Genomic DNA, 23,410 nt, shown 5'->3' with positions numbered 1-23,410 from the left:
AAAGGCAATAATTCAGAAGTTGTGATACTAACTAAAGCAGTAATTGTAGGTGTTTGAGGATAACAGAGGATAATGTTGTGTTACCAGGCGGTGAGAAATGTAGAGGATGATGTTGACTGAGTCCAGGCGGTGGCTGATGTCCTCCCAGAACGAGGTAACCACAACCACTGGCTTCGTGTCCGCCCAGGGCAGGTAATAGTAGTGGTTACCTGGAAAAGTTACACATTTAGAATCCTCTTAACAAGGAGAGCAGGTTTTACATCCACACATCAGATATACGTTTCCCCACTCACCATCAAACACAGCGCAGCTATACTGAGTGGTGGAGGCCAGGGGTTTGCAGGTGGTGTCTAATTTGTTGCCGTAGTTACCGATGCTGACCTCAAACTGGATGGGCTCTCCTGGTTCCTGGATCATGGAGGCGCTGTGGAAGACTGCACACAGACAGTACTTCCTCCTCCTCTGGTACTTCTGATGAGGGGAAAAGAACAGAAGCAGGGCGTGGAAGAGAAGTAGAAAAGACAGCATGAACAGATTTTAAGCATCATAAGAAAGTAGACCAATGCCTGTAATTCAACACCAGCCACGTATTTCTGAGTGACATAAGTTATATATTGATAAATAGTCACAACACCTGCACCACCAGGATGTCATCGCTGTGGATACTGTCGACTGTTTTGTCTTCCTTTCCCTCTAGTTTAGTGGACAGCTGCACCAGGACCCTGCCCCTGTAGGCCACTCCTTCGCCCTGCAAAGATTATAAATGAACTGTTGGAAAAAACAAGGGACTATAGGCCCAATCCCAATCTCCACACTCACTAAATTTGAGGGTTCAGGCTGTCCCACTGCCAATTCCAGTGCATGTTGTGCACTTTTCAAAGCCCAATTGCATCCTTTCTGTGTATTCACATTCACTGAGTCTTCCACAGTGACATGTAGACAAAGCACGCATAGACGTCGGATCTTTTTAGTCACATTTTTACTCACATTTACTCTGTAAACAAAGCAAAGTCAAATTTACTGGACTTCTTTCAGCAAATTGACATGATTACAGTTAGTCCTCTGGATTGGATGATTCGAACTGCATCCCTAGCAACGGTCTGTTCTTCATAGCAACGTCTGTTATCGAGAAATAACAGACTTCGGAATATCGTGATTAACCAATCAGAATCAAGTATTTAACACAGCAGTGTAATAAACTACTAAACCAGGTAACTTGTAATGTCATGATAGTGTGTTCCTTTTTATACCATTTTGAGCCCTCATGGACGCTCACACTCACACACTGCACACCTGACATCAATAAAGGGCTCAGTGTTCATGCTTTAGGGTGGAGATTGAGATTGAGTGATTAAAATAGAAGTGAAGAGAAAGATTAAAATGTTGGTGAGCGATTACATCCTGAATGTCGTCAACACTACCTTGCCATAATTAAGGTCTTCGTAGGGGTCTGGCAGGCCGGTGAACTCTCGGGGGCTGCCGTACAGGTTGACATAGCAGGGCCCAAAGACTGGCAGGAAGCCCACCTCAGACTGGCCTGTGTTTGCTGTGGAAACAGACAAAGACGTAACCTCTTCATCATTGGACTCAAAGCTAAGCTGAGCAAAGCAAAGCTTTATTGTTAGTATGTTGGTGTTGCTGTTCTGGAGGCGGTGGTCATGGACATTTGAAGCGGTGAATGCTGGGTAAGCAGGTGGCAGGCGCTACGACAACAAAATGGTTAATGCTAATAAAAACTACAGTTAAAACACAGCACAGAGAAGCTATTTTTAGCAATGTGCACACACACAATCAGCGAATTAGCGTGCGCAACATGCTTGGTGCCAACATGTCATGCAAAACAGAGCAACAAAGAGCTCAGTTGAACCTTCATATGACGGCATTTCCTCAATTCCTGCATGTTCCTCTATTCCAGGAGAAAAAGGAGAATTCAAACACCGTTTAGAAGAGTAACAATGCTTTTAACTGCAAATATATAAATACATAAAGTATCTGGTTAAAATGCACTTTGGTTAAGATTATTTCCATTTTTTTCATGATTTATTTTGAAAATCCAAAAATACCTTCTATCTCTCCACCAGAGGAGGCTATCTTGGCCAGGTTCAGGTATGTCGTGCCAATAGCATCATTTCCTGTCAAACGATCCCTGTAATCACACATACACACACACACGCACACACACACACACACACATAAATGACTTACTGAATTTACTGATAAATAACCTTAAAATCATAGTGTGAAGTTTATCTATGAAGAAAGTGTGTGGAAAAGAAAAACACGTCTCTCAACAATGCATCTATCGGCTCTCAGGCCCGAGTGTGTTTTCAACACCTTCTGAGGCACACACAGTTTTTCTAACCTTTCCTCCTGCACTGATTTCCCTTCAGCCTTCCTGGTCCTGAGTTATCAGGCTGTTCGCACACTCAAATAATGAAAAATTGGCTGCCAGGCGCTGCCAACAGGATCCCAGAGCATGCAGCTGAGGGGAAGGGAGGGGCCTGCAGTGCATGAATCATAGGCTGCTACATTATTCTCATGTGGTTGGTGATTTGGCAAGTAAACACACACATGCGCACGCACAACTGACCACATTTTTTAGTGCACTCTCAACTCTCAGAACAAAATAACCCTACCTCTTGAACACTGTATATAAATAGTAATCTTTTTAGACTCACCAATCAAAGACTGTCAGTTTGACACGCTCACACATGGAGGGGAACTGCAGAACATACAACAAGCAGGTTAAAAAAGTGACACTGAAAATGAATTAATAACATCTATTTCAGTCCTTTCAGCCTCTTACCTTTACTTGCAGGTTCAGCACTTGGTTCCACTCTGGGTTCGCGTTCTTCTCGATGACCTGAGTACACAGCTGGAGCGACGGATAAAACACACATTGGCATTTCTTCTGTTACACAAACATGTTAATTCAAGCATGCTGACATGTAGCACTGAGGCTAAAAACAGGAAAAGGACCTTTTTTCCAGCAAAGCGAGCCTCTAAAAAGGGGTCGACCAGGTTCTTCTTGTTTTCATCTCCTCCAAAGATTCCTTTCATGGTCTGAATGAATGCATCGTCCACTGAAATAACACAACATCAGAAGAATTAATTGTTGGTATTTTAGAGGTTTACATCACTATGTGATTCGTAAACTTGAGCTGGTCTCACTCTGGGGAACGTCCTCCGCTCTGAACACCTTCAGCGACAGCGTGGCCCACCGCAGAGTCACGCTAGCCGGCAGCAGCAGATTACTCTCGATGTCGTCCTGATCATCGTTCACCTCCCTCTTCTCCACCTGTGTGAAATGGAGAGAACAGATAAAAGAACATGAGAGAGAGAGCAGGGGACACAACCACCACATTTACATGAGGAAAGAGGAAGCACTAAGCGCCCAGTGAAAGTCATCTGGGTGATGTTGTCTGTCAGTCCTACCGGAGGCTCGTCTCCAGCCCCCACCACGAAGAGGCTGACTTTGAGGTAGCCTTTTGCCCCCGAGTTAGAGTCATCTGGGTCATTCAACAGGAGCCACTTCCTCATCACACAGTGGGCTGAAAAAGGTCACACACATATGAACAATAATATCATATTTAGAAAGTAACATTAAATGTGTTCAGGTTTTGCTAACTGTTTATGAAGTGAATACACAGATTAGTTTGTGGCATAGACATTGTGTGTGATGTTACTTATTAGGGGTGGGACAAAATATCGAAACAGCAATATATAGTTGTCCTGACTCGTGCAATACAGTTATCGATAGACTGGCGCCAAATATCGATATTGTCATTTACAAATATATGACGCTCTGAACAGATTTCCCTGCAATTTTGACTCACCGCGTCTCTTCTTAACGACTCTCCACGGTGACGGAAATTAATTAGCCGAAGAAGAAGTTCAGAATCAGATATCGTGATGTATCCATTACCGCTGTATCGTGATATTATCATTATCATGGACCAGTATCGCGTATCTTATTATGAATTACCCTTCAATTCCCACCCCTATTACTTATCCACTAAATAACAGAACTTTTGGCAACTCGTTGGCAGCATAAAACAAGTTGTCAATGTATTTAAATTAAAAGAGCTTTATCCATCCAAACATAACACTGATATATAATCCCCTTTTCAGTTCATGGGGCGAATACATGAGCTAACAGTTGCTTTCTGAAACATACAGGAGATACAGAGCACAGTTTCATTTATTTGGAGTCATGTTTCTGGCCAATTGGTGAATATGAGTACATGATTCCCTCCCGTTAGCTCCATTTTGGTCCCTTCCAACTTTACAGCTGCTAGCTCAAAGCTCCTGTGAGGAACTTTCGGTTTGTGTTGATTTTGGCGCCCCCTGTGAACAAAGCCGTACCTCTCATCTCTTTGCTGATTTTCTCCTGTTCATGCTTCAGTGGTGCTTGTTAACATAAAATCTCATCCTGCTTTCTTTAACACTCATATGTATCACTCACTTTAAATTTCTGCCCTGGAAAATGTAAACAAAGGCAGCGTGGAGTGAATCTCTTCGTCTGACACCTACCCCCCTGCGGTTTCAGGCATTAAAAACAACTGTATAAAAGTAATCAATCTTGTCGCTGATGGTCTGGTTTGCTTTTGTAGGTCATATAGAGTAATAAGAATTAATGTCAGTCTGTTTCATAATCAGCAAAAAAGCTCTTCACAGGAGCTTTAAGTGCACCACTGTGTTCACAAGCTGGTTGCTAACTTTATCTGCCTTTTGGTGCTGAACAGGGACTATATAGCGTTTCACTGGAAACAGCTGCTGCTGCTGTTGAAAGCTAGCCTAAGCTATGAGAGCAGAACGATTGAACAAAAAGAAAAAGATGCCAGCTGGAAAACCTAAACAACTGAAAGATGCTAAAAAGCTCTGTAGAGCTTCTCATTTGTTCATCTCTACGAGCAACACTATTCACTAATAGTTTATAAGTATCCATGTGATTAACTGTTAATACAAAAAAGTTGACATTAGCCGCTTTAATGAAACAACCATGCAACAAGACTTTTTAGTTGTATGTAAACCAAACCTGCAACATTACAGAAACATCTTGTCTTCATATATAAGAATCACTCAAACAACCCTGCAACATTTTGACCTTTCATACACCAAACCACAGCATCCTGTAAGCAATGTATATGACACACAAATCACTGGTTTGTGGTAAGCTTACCTGGTTCATCATAGACGTAACCAACATCCAGCTGTGAGAGGACAAAAACAGGTCAGACTCATATAAGGGCTCTTATACCTACAGTAAAAACATATATGTAAAGACGCCAGGTACCTTGAATTCTCCCATGAGACTGTCAGCCCTCAGTGAGTAAGAATTATAAATCTGCAAAGACAAGAGCAGGATTTCAAGGTTCATATTCAGTATCTACACATATTGACAGAGGATAGGACCTAAAACTGACATGTGTGTACTGACCCGGAAGCTGATGTGCTTATCAAACAGGTCCGATGGCAGCATGTGGACATTGTAGAAGAAAATCTGCCGAAAATACAAACATTTTTGGAAAAGTTTCCAAGAAGAAAAACAAGGAACACATTTAAAGTAGACACTCGAGGGCATCCTTGTAATCTTGGACGGCTGAGGTCTAAACCAGGATAAATTATTTTTAAAGCGCGAGTACCTCGTCAAAGAAGGGGTTGTTTCCCCTCTTGATCCTGGTCCTGTGCGTGTCTCCGCACACGCTAACCTTCACCACGGGTTTGACGTTGTTGCCAGACAACTGACGGGCCTCAATGACCCGGACACGAATCTGAAACACACGTAGCATCACAGTAACAGTGTGAATGTGTGAATCTGAATCTGACCTAGAGCACTGCAGAGTGTTTTAAAAAACTGTGAACAAGAAGAAGATAACTTGAGTAAACATAGCTCTTTTAAACCTAGCAAAAGCACAATGTATGGGTTATTTAGCTACTTGCTATTAGATAAGAAGCTTACTAACAGGGCTGGAAGCAGAATTGCCTCATGTCTAAAAACACACATTTATGTTGTAGTTGTAGGTTTTATTTTTGTCGATAAGCTTGTAGCTGCTTAGAAAAAAACTTTTCAAACTGACCTGGAAGTCCTGAGGTTTATTGACTAGTCGGTGGCGACTGTGGGCCCTGGCCAGCCGCTTACGGATGTTAACAGACTGACCCGGGGACAGCGGGGCCCCAGCAGAGCCACCCTGGACCCCATCTGGTTGAGTCTCATCACCCTCGTCACCACCACCACCTAATTAGCAGAAATGAGCAGAGATCAAACACCTACTACGCCTCCAATCAAATTTAACGCTTCCAGTTAGTCTTCACTGCATCATTAAAATGTACACAAACATACCAGCATCCACTGTGGCGTCCCCCGAGTGAGGATCGTTGGGGTTATGTGCAGCGTTGGCTGGAGGATCATAGCTAACCACAAGGTCGATTGTAGCCTGAAAGGAAAAGATTAGTTAGTCTTATTTATTCCCTTTAAAGAAAGATGTATTTCTTAATTCATAAAGAAAGAAACATACTCCAATATTCTGCCCATTTTCGTTGACCAGAGGAACATTTCTAGATGGTAGTGACCTCACTTGACCTGCAGCGAGGTCTCTCAAAGGGATCTTGGTTGAGCCGAGGAATCTGGAGGAAGAAGCACAGTAGGTAGTTAGATGTGTGTCAGATACTGTAATGTTATTTGTTTATACCATGTGACTACAGTGAGAATTCACTTGGTGACAATCATGCACTGATATCCTAATGTAGCCTAATTCACTATACTCACATGGTGGCCATTTTGCTCCAGAGTGGGAGGCTAAAATGCTGTTATGTTATAGAGCTGAGTCTTTATGTTATTAATGAATGAACATAATCTGACAAGATTGACAAGCTATAACAAACACATTTTAGTGGATATTGGTTAGCCAACTGGCTACTGTCAGAAAACAGCTAATGTTAGCATTCAGTTACTTCCTACCCTAACCCTTGCTAAAAGTACTGTATGTTAGCTGGGAAGTGGTTGATTGCTAACATTAGCTGTTTTTCTACAGCTAATGTTAGCATTTAGCCACTTCCCAGCTAATATTACTGTTACTTGGGAGTAGCTGAATAGTAACTTAAGCTTTTGATGGTGTTGCATGATACGTTAAAAAAGTGTAAGGTGTAAATTACTTGCTAAAAGTATGTTAGCGAGAAAGTGGTTGATTGCTAACATTAGCTGTTTTTCTCATGGTAGCTAATGGATTATCAAATGAGTCACTTTTACAAAGTTAAAACTTTGAAACGGTGATGTTAGCATTCAGTTTTTCTAAGATAATGGTAATTTTAACTAAGAGGTGGCTGGATTTTATCAATAGCTGTTGTGTGACGGTGCAAACAGGTAATCAAATAGGTTGTTTAAGTTAAGTTTTTTAATACCTTTCCTAAAGTATAACACTTTTAAAAGGTGATGTTAGCATTGAGCTTTTTCCTAGCTAAGGGTATGCGAGCTAGGAGGTGGCTGAATGTCAACTTCAGCTTTTAAAGTGTAGTATGATACGATATAAAAGGTGTAAATTACTTGCTAAAAGTATGTTAGCAAGGCGGTGCTTGATTGCTAACATTAGCTGTTTTTCTGATGGTAGATAGTGGGTTATCAAATGAGTCGTTTATACAAAGTTAAGTCTGTTAACACTTTGAAACGGTGATGTTGGCATTCAGCTTTCTAAGCTAATGGTAACTTTAACTAAGAGGTGGCTGTTGTGTGATGGTGCAAATAGGTTATCGAATAAGTTTTTATGATGTTAAGTTCTTTAATAACTTTCCTATTGTATCATTTAACACTTTCAAAAGGTGATGTTAGCATTGAGCTTTTTCCTAGGTAAAGGTAATGTAAGCTAGGGGGTGGCTGAATGTTAACTTTAGCTGTAGCTAATAGGTTATCAAATATGTGTTTTTAACCGCCGGAGCTTCCCACCCTGTGTGTGATCTTAGAGAAAAATGGCCGCCGTGTGAAAATGGTCAAAGGTCTAAAGAGAAGCTTAATTTCTAGCCGGCAAACACGTCAATAATCACAGTTCAGACTACACAGAAATGAAATGCTGCATGTGTGCTCAGTCGAGTCACATTCACAAAAGGGGCATATAGAAGGTCGCCACCCAGAGCTAACAAACCCTGCCTGCACAGACAAACAAACGCACCCCATGAGGCGGCATACAGTCAACACTGCACAGAAGCTGCGAGCCAGTGATTCATGTTTTTAAATCACCTTTGGCTTCCTGTAAAGAGAACTGAAATGAACCAAATAATCCATCTGTTTCCATTAAAGGTCCTATAATACCAGGTATGAACAACAGAACCAGGAGGATATTAGAGGTGTTCAAACTGGACCTCTCACAAAAAACATTATCTCTACTGTCTGTATCAATTACTCAGTAAATCTATTACCTCTGCAAACATGTCAAACTGTTTCCTTATGAAAAATGTATTACATCTAATTACTTACGATTAATCATTAACATTTTAATGATCAAGCAGAAATCCAATGAGTCAAACCGCCGTCGATTTAGGTATGCGAGTAATGGGCCCAGATGAAGTTTAACTAGAGCTGTGAGAGCTGTGTGGCACACATCACATTCCTCTGTTTACTGCTTCATTGTTATTCAAGGACAAAATAAAACGAAACTAAATGTTGGAAAGTGTCTGTCATTGTGAGATCTGCCACCATGAATGCTGAACTCTTTTGCTATACAAGTACAATTGTGACTTTTGGCTGTCTTTTTGTTTTAGTTTGAGAAGAAAATGTCTCTCAAGTGCTTTGTTATTTCTTGCCGTCTCTCGTGTCTGTCTGCCTGTGCAGATAAAACCCAACCTAGGGAATATAAAAGTACTGTACTGTTTGTGACTATTGTGACATCTTTTGTTTTAGCTAGCTGTATCAAATAAAGGGGCAACTCCGTGTCTGTTTGGCTGCATTAAATAATGCTCTCTGTATTGTGTCCAAAGTAACACAATGTAGCTAAAGGAATGCAGTACATCATGTAGAGTGTAATATCTTTGGGTGGACTCAGGCTTAATATTTTGGCAGCATTCATGAGGGGAGGAATTTCCCTAAGACAGAAACAGTGACTCACTATGGACACCGCATTAAAATGACATCACTGAAGACTGAATGATGAATGATATACAATATTATGTGTATTTCCCCTTTAGTAACCACTTTTGCAAGGCCTGGATAGAAAAATTCATAGGACCAGGAAATTTGCAGGAAACAGATAATTACATGTTTTCAAGAGGCTACATTATGCAGCTGCATATCAGGTTACCATGACTTCTCATTACTGCACAAATAGCTTGGGCAGAGTTGTGTTGGGAGTAGAGAGGATGGAGGATTGTTTTGGCTGCACTCGGTGCTCTGAATCAGGAAGGAGGCTGACAAAGGGATTCTCCAGGGAGTCAGTGACTCTATAAACCTGGTATGTAGCTTCAAATCTGACAGGAGGACCAACAACTGCTCTTGGTTTTAGATGGTTTCATAACATAAAGAGAATTGGAGTTATGCTGCATTCAAGTGCTCCTCGAAATTGTCCAGAGTCGGGAAGTCTTTTTTTCCTACTTCAGTGTGTTCATGAGCTTTAACGTTGTAATGTGGGAATAACATGAACGCCACTAAGAAGATGGGCAGTATTTTATTGTTTAGAGCAAATGTAGATCACTCTGCTTGGAAAGCAACTACAAGTTACAAGCAATGACTGTACATAAAGATGGACGACGCATCTCCATCTACTGTCATTGTGCTAAATTGAAGCTAAAATACCCCTCCGTGACGGGCACTGCCATCTTGCGCTGGTAATGTAATTTGGAGCCAGAGCTGCGCAGTAGAGATTGGGGGGTGGAGTTGCTGTAGCTACTAACCAAAACACAATCGTGTACCAAAATTTTCTATGGCTTTCCGAGTTGTTGTTCTTACTTAAGAGAGTCTATATTACATTTCCCAGATTATTCCTACACTACATGAATGCAGGGTTAACCAAAGAGTGACTGAAGTATGAATTTCAGGCTCATGTACCCTCTGTCACATAAAACTGCCAAACTATTCAAATAGGTTGGTTAGGCAGCTGGATTCAGACATAAGCCTGTCAGATATTTATCATTTTGCAAATCCTCCGTTTTCAGCCTGACTGCGTTATTATAAGAGCATTCAAATATGAAAGTTACACATTATGCCTGAACTTCCTCCAAAAGTTATGGGGCAGTTACTACAGCCTGTCACTGAAGCTACAGTATGTTGAACAGACACTGAAAGGCGTGCTTTGACTGACAAATGTTCTCATTGTTTTTCATGTAAACACACAGCGCAGTGACCAAAAACAGGATGAGTCAGAGGATACTTCTCACAACGGCTGACTAACTCCCCACGTTAAAGCCGTTGATAGCGGACAGATAACAGACAGCAGAGAGTCTTAACACTTTTCGGCCTTTCCACCCCCCCTAATATGATGAAGTTCTCACTTATGTAAACCAAACAATCTGTCTCAATCAACTATCTGTGAAGGGGAAGGACGGACTTTGAAGACATGCAGCTCTTGGCTCTGCGTTATTTCAATAAGTTCCCTCCCTCCCACTGTCATAATTCATTTCCTCTCCCACAGATGTGTGAGGATACATGAGGGTGATGATACAGCTCTTCCCAGATCTCTTATTAGGGTGTGAAAATCAGCAAACATAGATCTGTAAATATGACTATGTGTCCTTAGTACAGCACTGCAGGGCTGAAATCTTTTTCATAACGCGGTAGGTGAAAGTAGGTGAAATATTTAGACAAACCTCCTGAAGTCCGACTCTCTGTTTTAAAGGACAGGAAATAAAACAATAGTCAAAGGTTTGGATGGAAAAAAACTTGTCCAGCTATATCCTTAGAAGAGTTTTACCCTGTTTATTAGCGCTCCAAACATATCAGTGCAGAAGCAGTTAATATTTAATTGTAGTGATAAGATTTCAGAGGCCTTTTCATTGGCAGGTTTAGGTTATGAAAAACCTACTATTCAAGGAAACTTTACAGACTCCAGCTCTGTTTAAAAGCATCACAGTGTCGTCCTCGAGTTAATCATTCTTAATCTTTATTTAAACATTTGTGGGATTAAAAAACCTCTGCGACAGTTACATGCAAAGCCGATAAACAGCCGGAGATGACAGTTAATTTATAACCACTTCACAAAATTGCCTGTTGAGATCACCCAACTGTATCACCTTTTAGCCAGCTAGCTTTGTGTCCACCGATTGGTTTGTTCCAGACGGAAATCTCTCAACAGCTACTGGATGAATTGTCATGAAATCTTCTTCAAACATTCATGGTCCCCGGAGAACGAGCCCTACTGACCCAGGTGATCCCCTGACTCTTCATGTAGTACCACCATGAGGATGACATTTGTGGTTCAGAGTAAAATATCTCAACATCTATTGGATGGATCGTTGTGAAATATCCTACTAATATTCCTGATCCCCAGAGGATACACCCTGCGTGACTTTAGTCATCCCCTGACTTATTCTCCGTCATTACCAGCAGGTCAAAGTTTAATTCATTTAGTAAAATATGTCAAGGCACACCTTCAGATTAACACTACATTCTGTACACACATTCATGGTTTGCAGAGGATGAATCCGACTGATTGATCCCATGATATTTCCTGTAGTGTCATCATGAAGTTCCTTTTTCTTGTATTCTATTGAAACATCTCAAACATCAGACCGATTGCTGTGAAATTTGCAACAATTATTCGTGGTCCCCAGAGGATGAATTGTAAAAGTAACTTCATAAAGTTAAAATTTTAATGTCCAGTACTTTCGGTTATGACTTAACTCATTTAAAACTACAGACTCCTGTCTACCTCAGATGTACGGAAGCCCCTAGTGGACATGCATCCATTAATTTTATCTACTCTGTTTTTCCGTGATAACTAGTAATTTCAGGTTGTTTTCTCAATGTCGACAAATTTTTCCCGTTACCTTACGATAACAAAGCTTGTTCTCCCGTGATAACAAGTTATTTCTGGTTGGATTTTTTTCGAAATCTCAATATTTTTCTCATCATCTCGGGATAACATAGTTGGTTTTACAACGGATTAATTTGGCCCATTATCTCGATAGAACAAAGCTTGTTTTTTCGTGATAACGGGATAACTTTCTGGTGATCTAGAAAACAAAACAACAGGCTGGTCACTGTGAAGTTACAGACCACGACATGCCATGCCGCCGTTGGCCGCACTAATGAGGTAAGCTAAGTCTGTTTCTATGTTCGTTTTCGTGCTTTTGCAACTCTGGGGATACGATCATCTGACGTACGATGGTGCTGCGTTGTTGTCTCGAGATAACACGATAAATAAATCAAGATCTCAAGAAAACAACCGGAAATAACTTATTACGGGACAACGGAGTGAATAAAATGTATGGATGCATGTACAGCTTATTTAACACACCAACATAGCACAATGTCATGACTATGACTGTTAGCTTGTTAGTATGCTCATGTTAGCACTTCGTTCAAAGCACAGCTGTGCCTTGGTATATCCTCAGAGAGCTGCTAGCCTGTAGCACGGCTGCAGACGTGTGGCTGTAGTCTGTTCGGACTTCTCTAAAATACTAAAACAGAACATGTATTGTTTGTAAAATGTCTTTACTTCTGCAAATCACTCAAAAAATTTTAATAAAATAGACGGAAATCAAACTTAATCATGTGCCCTCTCACATCCAAAGAATAAATGCTTATGATTAAACTCCCTATAGGCAGACCTTATGATCAAGATGCTGCTGCCGTTTACACTGAAGAAACCTACGATCTCCTGATTCCTCTAAAATCTAATTACATCAGAAAACACTGAACGCTTTTTTTGGCTTCCTCTTTAGTTGCCACGACGACAGGGATAACCCACAACAGCAGCTGTAAAACTGCTTGAGAAAAAGAGAGAGAGAGAGAGAGAGAGGGACGTCCTTTTTCTGCTCCCCTCCGTGTAGATCTTCAGGGAGTGTGTCAGACGAGCCAGCCCAGTGGAAAACTTTACTCAGCTGAACATGGTCTCCTCCCTCATTTATGACTGTCCCATGCAGCGGGGAAACTTTTACAAGGCAAAGCATATTAACAGGAACAACATATACCTTATTCAGTCTTTTTCACATAGATCACAGAGACAGAAACACTTTTGTGTGCTTGTTTTTCTTATCACAGACGCGACTTTGATCGCTTTAATTAGCGATGACGAGGAAACATTCTGTCTGGTTGGACTGATTGGTCCCATATGTTTCAGGGGTTTTATTTGGATTTGGCAGATGTTAACTTTTTCTGCAGCAACTAAGAAACTAAAAGTGCACCGTTTCAGCACAGTGTTTTCCTTTAAGAGTTTTCCCTGCCCTGAGTGAAAGAGTGCAACACATTTCCCTAACAGAGAGAAAAAGAAGACAAACAGCGATTCATCCATCCATTGTTGCCCAATCAGGACCAGTCATCCCACACATCCCGGCAAGTCCCAGCATGGCAGGCAGGGTGTGAGGGGGTAGCAGCAGCCAGCTACATAACTCAAACACTGGGTTACTATGAAACTTATTTTCCCTGTGTATCACTGTGACAGTAGATGATAATAATTACCTCACCAGAGGGCGTGGCCTTTGGTGTGAACAAATAACTATTTTGCAGCCAGGGTACTTCAAACGATCTCGTCCCCTGTGTTGTAACTTAAATCAAAATTACTGACACCAGAGACGAGTTAACACCTCAGCTGCTGTTGGCTCACCTGCTGCCTGATTGAACAGACTTAATTCCCCCAAAAAAAAGGTTCTTGTAGAGACAAGAATGAGTTTGCAGAATGAGGCACACAGCTCCTCTTTCATCACTGCGATCCCTCTGTTGCACAAAAGCTAACAGGGAGCTAAGCCTCAGAGGCTGCACTGCACTTACTTGTTACTCCCAATAGTCTCATAGTCTTTCACAACCACGTCTATGAAGGAGCTGGAGTCCAGAGCGCTGCCCTTCAGGTCAAATTCGATCACCTGCAGGACAAGATGAGGGACAAAAAGCCCATGAGATTTTTTTTTTTGTGCAGAGAGACATTAAACTCCTTGACTCACATACATCAAGCACATACTGTGACAGTCATATGATGATTGTCACAGTATGTATGTTGAGCATGTGATGTTTAGTAGTTGAAGTGGAGATACTTTGTTGTAAATCAATTCTCCCTGCTGCACTAAATAGCTGATCTAACCTACCTCTAATCAATGTAAGAGAGTGAGACAGTTTAATCTGCATGTTTGGCCGTGTGTGTGTGTGTGTGTGTGTGTGTGTGTGTACTGGATGCTTACCTCATTCCACACAGGATTCACCTCACTGTCAATCGATCTTGTTTTCTTCTTCTCATCTGAAAGGGAAATTATTTTTTGTGTGAATATTATGGACTGCAATGTCCATCATTTTTCTGACACTCCTTCAAAATAAAACACTTTATTCTTTACATTATAAGCAAACTACTGTTTAGTACATGATCAATATGAGGACACACATATGTCTCCCAACACTAGAATATAACTACAATTATGTTACCCATTTATTATTGTTAAGTTATTGTTGCACAGTTCTGTGTTTCTGCCTTTACAGGGAAGCAGGAAGAGAGAGGGTGCCACACCTGTGGCTGATGATGATGACAATGAACACAGCTGAGGGCAACTCAGGCTGATTGCCAGGATCGTTTCCTCTTTAGGAGCAAATGCCACTCTTTGTTGGACACAGAACTCTATCTGATATGCTATATCCGTAGCCAGAGGCTGATTTTAGATGAATCTGTTAACTTTTATACATATTTCTTTTCTCTGTATTAGCCAAGGTGTATTCTGCAGGTTCTAACATGGTCCCTTACCCAGCTGTCTTTGCGACTTGGAAGTGCTGTGACATGTTTAAGTCCTAAATTGTGCAATACAACTGATGCTGAAGTTTTTAACGCACTGCATTTACAAAGACTACTTTAATGTGAGACTTTAAGTTAATAAAAAAAAAAGTGCAAAAAAATAGTACTGCTGTACAGTTTTATAATGCATGGGCTAGCATAAAAATATGTAGCCGTCATACATGATAAAAGTGACTTTGAACCTACTATTTAGCGCCAAATGCACACTTTATTCACGTTATAAGACCAAATATTACGCTACAAGTGACTATGAGGCTTTTAAAGTTCGTCTTACCTTTAAAAATCACAGAGACAATTGGGTCAGGACTTCCAACTTTCTTTTTAGGCAGATTTTTAGCCGACTGTACTGCGACCCGCAACATGGCACCAGCAGGGTTAAAATAAAATAGTAATAAAAAAAAAAGGTTAATTCATTGACGTTGAGGAACGTGATGAAAAAGTATAAACAGGACGGTCGTGCTCCGGCATCCTCACCGCCCCATCACTGAAGCTCACGGGGCAGGGCCGAGTGTATTTCCAGGTCCCGGTGGTGAGGACGAGGGGAAATGAGGGCGGTCACGGGGGTGGAATTACCTCTGAGTGGAAGCTCGCGAGCTGCTGCTGCCACCGTGTGAGTGTAGCAGAGGAGACTGCTGAGCCCGAACTACAGTACGCTATTCACACGGAAAAGTTGACGAAATTCATGCATGTTTTATATAATTATATACTGTATATATTATTGAAATATTAAAGGGGCTCCGTTGTATAGACATATAACCTTACCAACAGTCACAGTACACATTCTCAAAAGGTTTAAACAGTAGCAGTGATTCTTCATTGAATCAAAAATATATTGCTCAAGTTTAAAGGATCATTTTCTAAAGTTTAAATGTCTTCAGATGCTTCCTAATTACTATTACTCACAGTCATAAAAATCCACCATGCTCCAGGCTACACCTCGCCTCTACATGTTGGAGTATTATTCAAATACTTCTTCTAAGTCTCCACCTAGTGGCGGTAGCGGGTAATAACATGCATATTTGACAGTCGACACTGGAGCCATCCCAGCTTCATAGGTAGTTGACCATTGCTCCAGGGCTCTATGTAAAAACTGTCTGAATACCGAACAAGCCTGTCCACATAATGAACATGTAATATAAAAGTAACGTGTCCTAGATTATGAGCTAATGAAATCCTTGCTCCTGAGTGGTCAAACGAAACTACATTCAGTCAGGTTCTGGAACTATCTTGCAGCACTTGTAATTTACATAAATATTTCAATTTACCTGCCTGCCTTATATTTGGTAACTTTAGTTACTAATTATTATGCTTTTATTTAATCACGATAAGTATAATAAATACAGAATACAATATATAGCCCTTTATGAGTGAGTGAGAACGTGTGGATTGGCAGTGTGCTGATGAAAACAGAAAAGCCTTTGTGATATACGTGTTGTACACACTCTCCCATGCACCGCAACTCCACGTACATCCACCATACCGTAATACAGTAATAAGTCTGACTTTTAACGATCTTGTTTCTTCATAAGATTTTGTTAATGTAAAGTCAAATCCTTACCAGTGAGGACAGTGAAAAACCTTGAATGTTACACTAAGAAACCCCTTTCCTTCTTCAGACTCTCACATATAAAGAAGTCTGTTTGGTTATTACAGAACAGCATTAACATTTATTACAATGAAAGAGCAAACTCACACTTTCACCGGGTGCGGGAAATGCTCTTCCCCGAGCAATTTGGGGATCAGTCTGGAAACGAATTCCTCCACGCCCTCTCGAACGCCGACGATCTTAATATTATGTCTCCGGGAACGGGCTTCCAGGTCCAGCACTTTGTTTTGAAGCTGGCTGTTTTGCTTCGTTAGCTCTAAGTACTTAGCCTCAAGTGTCTGCAGGCGTATGTCAAGGTCGCTAGCTGCTAGCTCTTGGTTAGCCACATAGTCTGCAGGGCGGCCTGCGAGGCCATTAGCCACTGAAATTTGTTTTCAAGAGCATCGAAGCGCTCATTAATGCCATGTAGGACCGACTCAGACATCTCCTTGCACATTTCCCTGCACATGGCGTAGGTTTTGTCAGGTTGCTCCATCAGCACCGCGGAGGAACTGCTGGGTTGGCCGCCGTTAGCACCAGCACTAGCTCCGGTAGCTTGGCCGCCAGCAGTTTTAACTTTGCTGGAGGTGCTTGGCTTCGGCATGGTTCAACTTTGCGGCGAGTTGAGTCCGGACACAAAGAGCAGACACTTACTGTGGGCCTGTAGGTTAGTGTTACGTGGTAAAATGATAGTTTACCGAGTTCACTGGCTAGACAAATCTACATCTTACACATGCGCACTAGCGCCCCCTGGTTAATGTAGGTTGATGATGGATGGCCTTCATCAGTGCCTCAGGAATCAATCCAACTTTTAAGTGTCCTTTTTCAAATCCAGAGTGTGCTTTTGAATTTGACTTTATCAAAAGGTGTACATTGGTTACAAAAGTAGAGGAATAATTGAGTTAAGATTGTCAGTGGACCTCAAAGATGCTACTTGAAGAAAAGCACCATCTTGTGGCCACTTTGTGTTACTGTGAAATCTGTTCATCTATGACTATATAATAATAATATAATAATATAATATATAATATAATATATAATAATAATATCTAAGAGTACTATTAATGAGTGCACAGAAGGTTGGAAGGCATAACTGTAATATGTTGACATGTGAAATGGTAACTGTGAATCTGCAACATCACAAACAAACTGAATTTATTTTCTACCTTAAAATCTTTTATTTGTTGCGTCCTCTTCCGCTACATAAATTTTTCTTTCACATATCCTGTTAAAGCTCTTATTATCTAGCCAATTTATGTAGAATATTTTGCTCTTTTGCGTTTACATTGTCTTTCTCCTTGATGCTATGAAATAAAGTTATTTGATTTGAGCAGTTTTTGATCATAATTTCACAAATAAAAGCCTGATTTTTGTCATGGTGGAGAGTTTGTTAAATGCCATTTTCTGGGTAAAATCATCACATCACAACTGAGATGGTTGACAAAACTTAACTCTATGTTGGCCCATGCACAGTTTACACCAGGTGTGAACGAGAATAGTTATAGTTTAAACAGCATGGGATATTAATATTACAAAAGCATAGCCTATAAGTCCCTTTAGGCCCGCATGTTTGGGACCATGGTTCATTTTCAACTAGACAAGAAACAAAAATGCATTAATTCAACCTTTTAATTAATGTCTAAACCATAGACTGTATTGGTCTCATGCAATGCACAAATAAAGACTACAGAATGAACATTAAACGCTTAAAATGGTAAAATATTATTCTAACAAATAGCTGAGACAGAAATTAGCCAGCAAAAAGGAATTTCAAGGGCATTTTTCTACAAGAGAAATTGATGCTGCGATTTTAATAAGGTGAATAATGTGTAAATGAACTTACTAATAAGATTATTTAGGCGTTATTTTAAACAAATCTCCATAGTAACTCTGACTGACGTCAGGACAGTTCTAACATCTTATTAATCGAACAACAACAAACTCAAAGTCTTTTCGACACAAACAAACTGAGAGTTGGCAGCATATATCGGCAGTGGTTCTCAAAGTTGAAAATTTCCAAGGATTTCTACAAGAAAACGACCTTCATCGACGACTTTTTCCCCCGGACATCGACTGAACATCGACAAGGAGCAGAACTGTTCCAGGATGCCAGACGTAAGATTTACTCTTTAAGAAACAGCTTGTTTACTGTCCAGACTGAACGATGCATTGACCTGATGATGAGTTTGTTAAATTACATTTCTAAAGGGTTAACTGATCTCATTTGACAGCCGTTTGACAAAACTGAACTCTATAAATGACTGTGCACAGTGAAACCGGAACACTACGGACGTAATTTACATTTTGAACAAGTGTGAATGAAATGTCGCAAAAATAATTATGGAACCTGTCTAAGCAAGCACCAAGTCCCGCATGTTTGAAGGGACGTTATAAGAAACACGACTTTTTAGGCATTTAAAGGGTAAAGTTTTGCTAATTTGTTCGCCTTTGTCTCTGTCCAATCTTATTATTTATATCCGGTTAGTTTTGTTATATATTTTGTTATATATATATATATCTTTTTTAATTTTAATGCAACTACATACTAAAAAAAGATTTATTTATAATATTTATTAGATTTGCACTGTGTTAATAGATATGAAGCTGATTTATCTTTAAAAGATAATAGGCCTAGTTTTGACTGAAATCCGTATGCTGAATGTGGGTTTATCTTATCGTAAATAGCCTACTTTTTTTGTATTTTTCTACTTAAATTTGCTGCAAATGTTTTTTTCTTAAATATTGTTCTGATGACAAATTATTTTGTAATTACATTAAAAAATATGTAATGTTTACATAAAATATGTAACTATATGAAACCGGAAGTTTGTCAGCTAAAACATATTCAGGTTGATATCTGCTTTAAAAGTAAATAGCACTTCAAATCTCCATAGTAACCGTTACAGACCTGCTGCAGGTTGGCAGGTCAGTGACGTCAGAAAATACGGTGCAGAACTGTTTCCGCATGGCAGACGTAAGATTTACTTAATGGCTTACTTTAGGTTTGTTAAATGACATTTTAAAGGGTGAATTCATCTCATTTGACAGCCGTTTGACAAAACTTAACTTTATAAATGACTGTGCACAGTAACACATTATTACGACATAGGCTAATGTGAATATTTGGACGATTGTTAAGAAAATATCCCAAAAATAATCATGAAACTCCTTCAGGCCCGCGTGTTTGTGTCCACGTTATAAAGATAGCAACATTACCTTTTCATTACTGCTAAGGCTAATTTAAATTTTGTCATTTAAATAATTTTTATTTTTGTTTTTAGATTATTTCATATTTAAACGCATGATGCAAATTCAGGTCAAACAAGTTGGTATGATAACATAATTTAATGCAAAAAATTAAATAAGTAGGAATAAGTAAATGAATACTATTATTTTCTAGAGGAATTACTTTCCCAGAAGTAGTATTAATATATCAGATTTGATATTAATGTTGACTTAGTTTAGTGTTGAATACACACAAAATCCTGCTGAATAGTGGATGATGATATGAGACTCCATCTTTTTGATGATACAGATGTTGGCAGGCGTTTGTGTCATCACCTTTATACAAGCTAACTTCTTACCTGTGTATTCATCAGGCCTTTTACTGGGATACAAACTCAAATATATCATAGCTTAGCAGGCTGTGGGTTATTGAGAGTAGTAAAAAAAAATGTAACTTGTCAGCAGTGTGATATTATTGTGCTTTCAGTTGTTTAATTCTACAAGTGTGCATTTTGAATTGTTAATGGGAGAAGCAAATTACAGCCACATACAGTTAAGTATTCAAAACAAACACTGCTTAAAAGTCATGTGTTTGTGTATCTGTGACTTCATTTTAATTTTAAATGAGTCTTATTGTACTGAAATCTAAGGATGTGAGGACTTTGTTCCCGAGAGTCATTTTGGAGAGATGTTGAAATGTTTGGCTTGTTTCTGTCGTCAGGACGACCGCCGCGCCACCTGGACCGAGGTCCCCGTCCACGGCCCCGGCATGTCCGTCCCCAGGAGGGTCCCGGCAGCAGCAGGAGCAGCAGCTGGGTCCTCCTCAGGTACCCCTCCTAGGTTCCACCCTCACACACCTCCTTCTAGCTCTCCTCCTCGCCCTCCCTCCTGCTCTCCTCCTCGCCCTCCCTCCAGCTCTCCTCCTCGCTCTCCCTCCGGCTCTCCTCCTCCCTCTCCCTCCGGCTCTCCTCCTCGCCCTCCCTCCGGCTCTCCTCCTCTCTCTCCCTCTAGCTCTCCTCCTCGCCCTCCCTCTTGCTCTCCTCCTCTCTCTCCCTCTAGCTCTCCTCCTCCCTCTCCCTTTTTTCCTCCTCTCTCTCCCTCTAGCTCTTCCTCTGGCTCTCCCTCTTGCTCTCCTCCTCTCTCTCTCTCTAGCTCTCCTCCTCCCTCTCCCCTTTTTCCTCCTCTCTCTCCCTCTAGCTCTTCCTCTGGCTCCCCCTCTTGCTCTCCTCCTCGCCCTCCCTCTTGCTCTCCTCCTCTCTCTCCTTCTAGCTCTCCTCCTCTCCCTCCCTTTTTTCCTCCTCTCTCTCCCTCTAGCTCTCCTCCTCTCCCTCCCTTTTTTCCTCCTCCCTCTCCCTCTAGCTCTTCCTCTGGCTCTCCCTCTAGCTCTCCTCCTCGCCCTCCCTCTTGCTCTCCTCCTCGCTCTCCCTCTAGCTCTCCTCCTCGCCCTCCCTCTTGCTCTCCTCCTCTCTCTCCCTCTAGCTCTCCTCCTCGCCCTCCCTTTTTTCCTCCTCTCTCTCCCTCTAGCTCTCCTCCTCCCCCTCCCTTTTTTCCTCCTCTCTCTCCCTCTAGCTCTCCTCCTCGCCCTCCCTCTTGCTCTCCTCCTCTCTCTCCCTCTAGCTCTCCTCCTCTCCCTCCCTTTTTTCCTCCTCTCTCTCCCTCTAGCTCTCCTCCTCGCCCTCCCTCTTGCTCTCCTCCTCTCTCTCCCTCTAGCTCTCCTCCTCGCCCTCCCTCTTGCTCTCCTCCTCTCTCTCCCTCTAGCTCTCCTCCTCCCCCTCCCTTTTTTCCTCCTCTCTCTCCCTCTAGCTCTCCTCCTCTCCCTCCCTTTTTTCCTCCTCTCTCTCCCTCTAGCTCTCCTCCTCGCCCTCCCTCTTGCTCTCCTCCTCTCTCTCCCTCTAGCTCTCCTCCTCGCCCTCCCTCTTGCTCTCCTTCTCTCTCTCCCTCTAGCTCTCCTCCTCACCCTCCCTCTTGCTCTCCTCCTCTCTCTCCCTCTAGCTCTCCTCCTCCCCCTCCCTTTTTTCCTCCTCTCTCTCCCTCTAGCTCTTCCTCTGGCTCTCCCTCTAGCTCTCCTCCTCTCCCTCCCTTTTTTCCTCCTCTCTCTCCCTCTAGCTCTCCTCCTCGCCCTCCCTCTTGCTCTCCTCCTCTCTCTCCCTCTAGCTCTCCTCCTCTCCCTCCCTTTTTTCCTCCTCCCTCTCCCTCCAGCTCTCCTCCTCGCCCTCCCTCTTGCTCTCCTCCTCTCTCTCCCTCTAGCTCTCCTCCTCGCCCTCCCTCTTGCTCTCCTCCTCTCTCTCCCTCTTGCTCTCCTCCTCCCTCTCAATTTATTCCTCCTCACTCTCCGTCTAGCTCTCCCTCTAGCTCTCCTCCTCCCTCTCCCTTTTTTCCTCCTCTCTCTCCCTCTAGCTCTTCCTCTGGCTCTCCCTACAGCTCTCCCTCTTGCTCTCCTCCTCGCTCTCCCTCTTGCTCTCCTCCTCTCTCTCCCTCTAGCTCTCCTCCTCTCTCTCCCTCTAGCTCTCCTCCTCCCTCTCCCTTTATTCCTCCTCACTCTCCGTCTAGCTCTCCCTCTAGCTCTCCTCCTTCCTCTCCCTTTTTTCCTCCTCTCTCTCCCTCTAGCTCTTCCTCTGGCTCTCCCTACAGCTCTCCCTGTGGCTCTCCTCCTCGCTCTCCCTCTAGCTCTCCTCCTCGCCCTCCCTCTGGCTCTCCTCCTCTCTCTCCCTCTAGCTCTCCTCCTCGCCCTCCCTCTTGCTCTCCTCCTCTCTCTCCCTTTTTTCCTCCTCACTCTCCCTCTAGCTCCCACTCTGGCTCCTCCTCTTCCTATGGCAGTTCCCTCACTGTTTCATCTGTTAACTCACATTGCTCCTCTGTAAGCTTTTCCCCAGCTAGGTTGTCGGGATCCAGCCGTTGCTCCTCCCCCTGCCTGCCCCCTATGCTGACGGAGGAGGAGCAGTGGCCTGGTGTGGAGCCCGAGGATCCGGAGGACATCGCCAAGAGACAGCAGCGGTGGACGGTATGATTCCCTCCAAGCACAAGCAGACACAAAATAAAAGCACTACTACTTATACTAACAAAATAATGAAAGACAATGTATGCGTCACATAATACCAAACTTAAATACCAAACCAAATCAATTGTCTGTTTTTACATGAATAACTTAAACAGAACAATGTCAACAATTACAGGCGGACCCCCCTCTGAGGACAGAGGAGCCCAGCCAGCCTCCTGAAGATCCCCCCATCCCTTCATCCACCTCTCTTGGGCTCATCTCAACGGGTCCGGAGCAGAAGTGGGTGAAGAAGGTGCGGGGACTTCTGAGGCTGAGGAACCAGCAGCGTGGAGGCTCCGGTCGCAAGCGTCCTGCTAGGAAGGCAGAGGGACCCCCTCCACCGAAGCGTCCGAAGAGCTAAGTGCCTTCATATAGATAAGAAATAATAGGTTAAGTTAGTATAAGTTAAGTTAGTATAAGTTAAGTTAGTGTAAGTTAAGTTGAATTAAAGGTATAATAAGTAGGATTTTTTCTTGCATTTTATCAACACATTCAAACTGGGCCCCTCCTCCTGGGCTCTTGGTCATCAGAAGCTCACTCTCACTCTCTCATGCGAGAACACGCCGCCGAGCAAACACCGACTGCATCACAATTACCTTTTGCGCTAGCATGCTAACCACCAGTTAGCCTGTCCTACCAGAGGCACCTATC

The 23,410-nt window shown here is 42.1% G+C and overlaps 1 protein-coding gene across 2 annotated transcripts in view; it reads right to left on the bottom strand.

Moving 5' to 3' along the window:
* Positions 1-15,378, bottom strand: part of myof (myoferlin) — a 30,782-nt gene extending 15,404 nt beyond the window's left edge. The window contains exons 1-21 of one of the 2 annotated variants that reach the window (XM_069665150.1): positions 15,187-15,378; positions 14,314-14,369; positions 13,910-14,001; positions 6,519-6,627; positions 6,344-6,437; positions 6,081-6,238; positions 5,646-5,774; positions 5,441-5,503; positions 5,297-5,347; positions 5,183-5,213; positions 3,436-3,551; positions 3,172-3,298; positions 2,980-3,083; positions 2,807-2,875; positions 2,679-2,722; positions 2,064-2,146; positions 1,868-1,906; positions 1,422-1,546; positions 635-748; positions 294-471; positions 85-209 (exon numbers count right to left, since the gene is read on the bottom strand). In XM_069665150.1, coding sequence (XP_069521251.1) covers positions 85-209; positions 294-471; positions 635-748; positions 1,422-1,546; positions 1,868-1,906; positions 2,064-2,146; positions 2,679-2,722; positions 2,807-2,875; positions 2,980-3,083; positions 3,172-3,298; positions 3,436-3,551; positions 5,183-5,213; positions 5,297-5,347; positions 5,441-5,503; positions 5,646-5,774; positions 6,081-6,238; positions 6,344-6,437; positions 6,519-6,627; positions 13,910-14,001; positions 14,314-14,369; positions 15,187-15,274 — 1,995 coding nt within the window. In that variant the 5' untranslated portion in view covers positions 15,275-15,378. The remainder of the gene's footprint in view (positions 1-84; positions 210-293; positions 472-634; positions 749-1,421; positions 1,547-1,867; positions 1,907-2,063; positions 2,147-2,678; positions 2,723-2,806; positions 2,876-2,979; positions 3,084-3,171; positions 3,299-3,435; positions 3,552-5,182; positions 5,214-5,296; positions 5,348-5,440; positions 5,504-5,645; positions 5,775-6,080; positions 6,239-6,343; positions 6,438-6,518; positions 6,628-13,909; positions 14,002-14,313; positions 14,370-15,186) is intronic. The other variant, XM_069665151.1, reaches the window with a different exon arrangement.
* Between the last annotated feature and the right edge of the window lie 8,032 nt (positions 15,379-23,410).

This window comes from Semicossyphus pulcher, unplaced genomic scaffold (genome assembly GCF_022749685.1).
Source record: "Semicossyphus pulcher isolate SPU_LCO1_2020_fin unplaced genomic scaffold, fSemPul1.0.p SCAF_16, whole genome shotgun sequence".
Lineage (NCBI taxonomy): Eukaryota > Metazoa > Chordata > Actinopteri > Labriformes > Labridae > Semicossyphus > Semicossyphus pulcher.
Note: the sequence above shows the minus strand (reverse complement) of the source record. Positions and strands in the feature narration are given on the sequence as shown.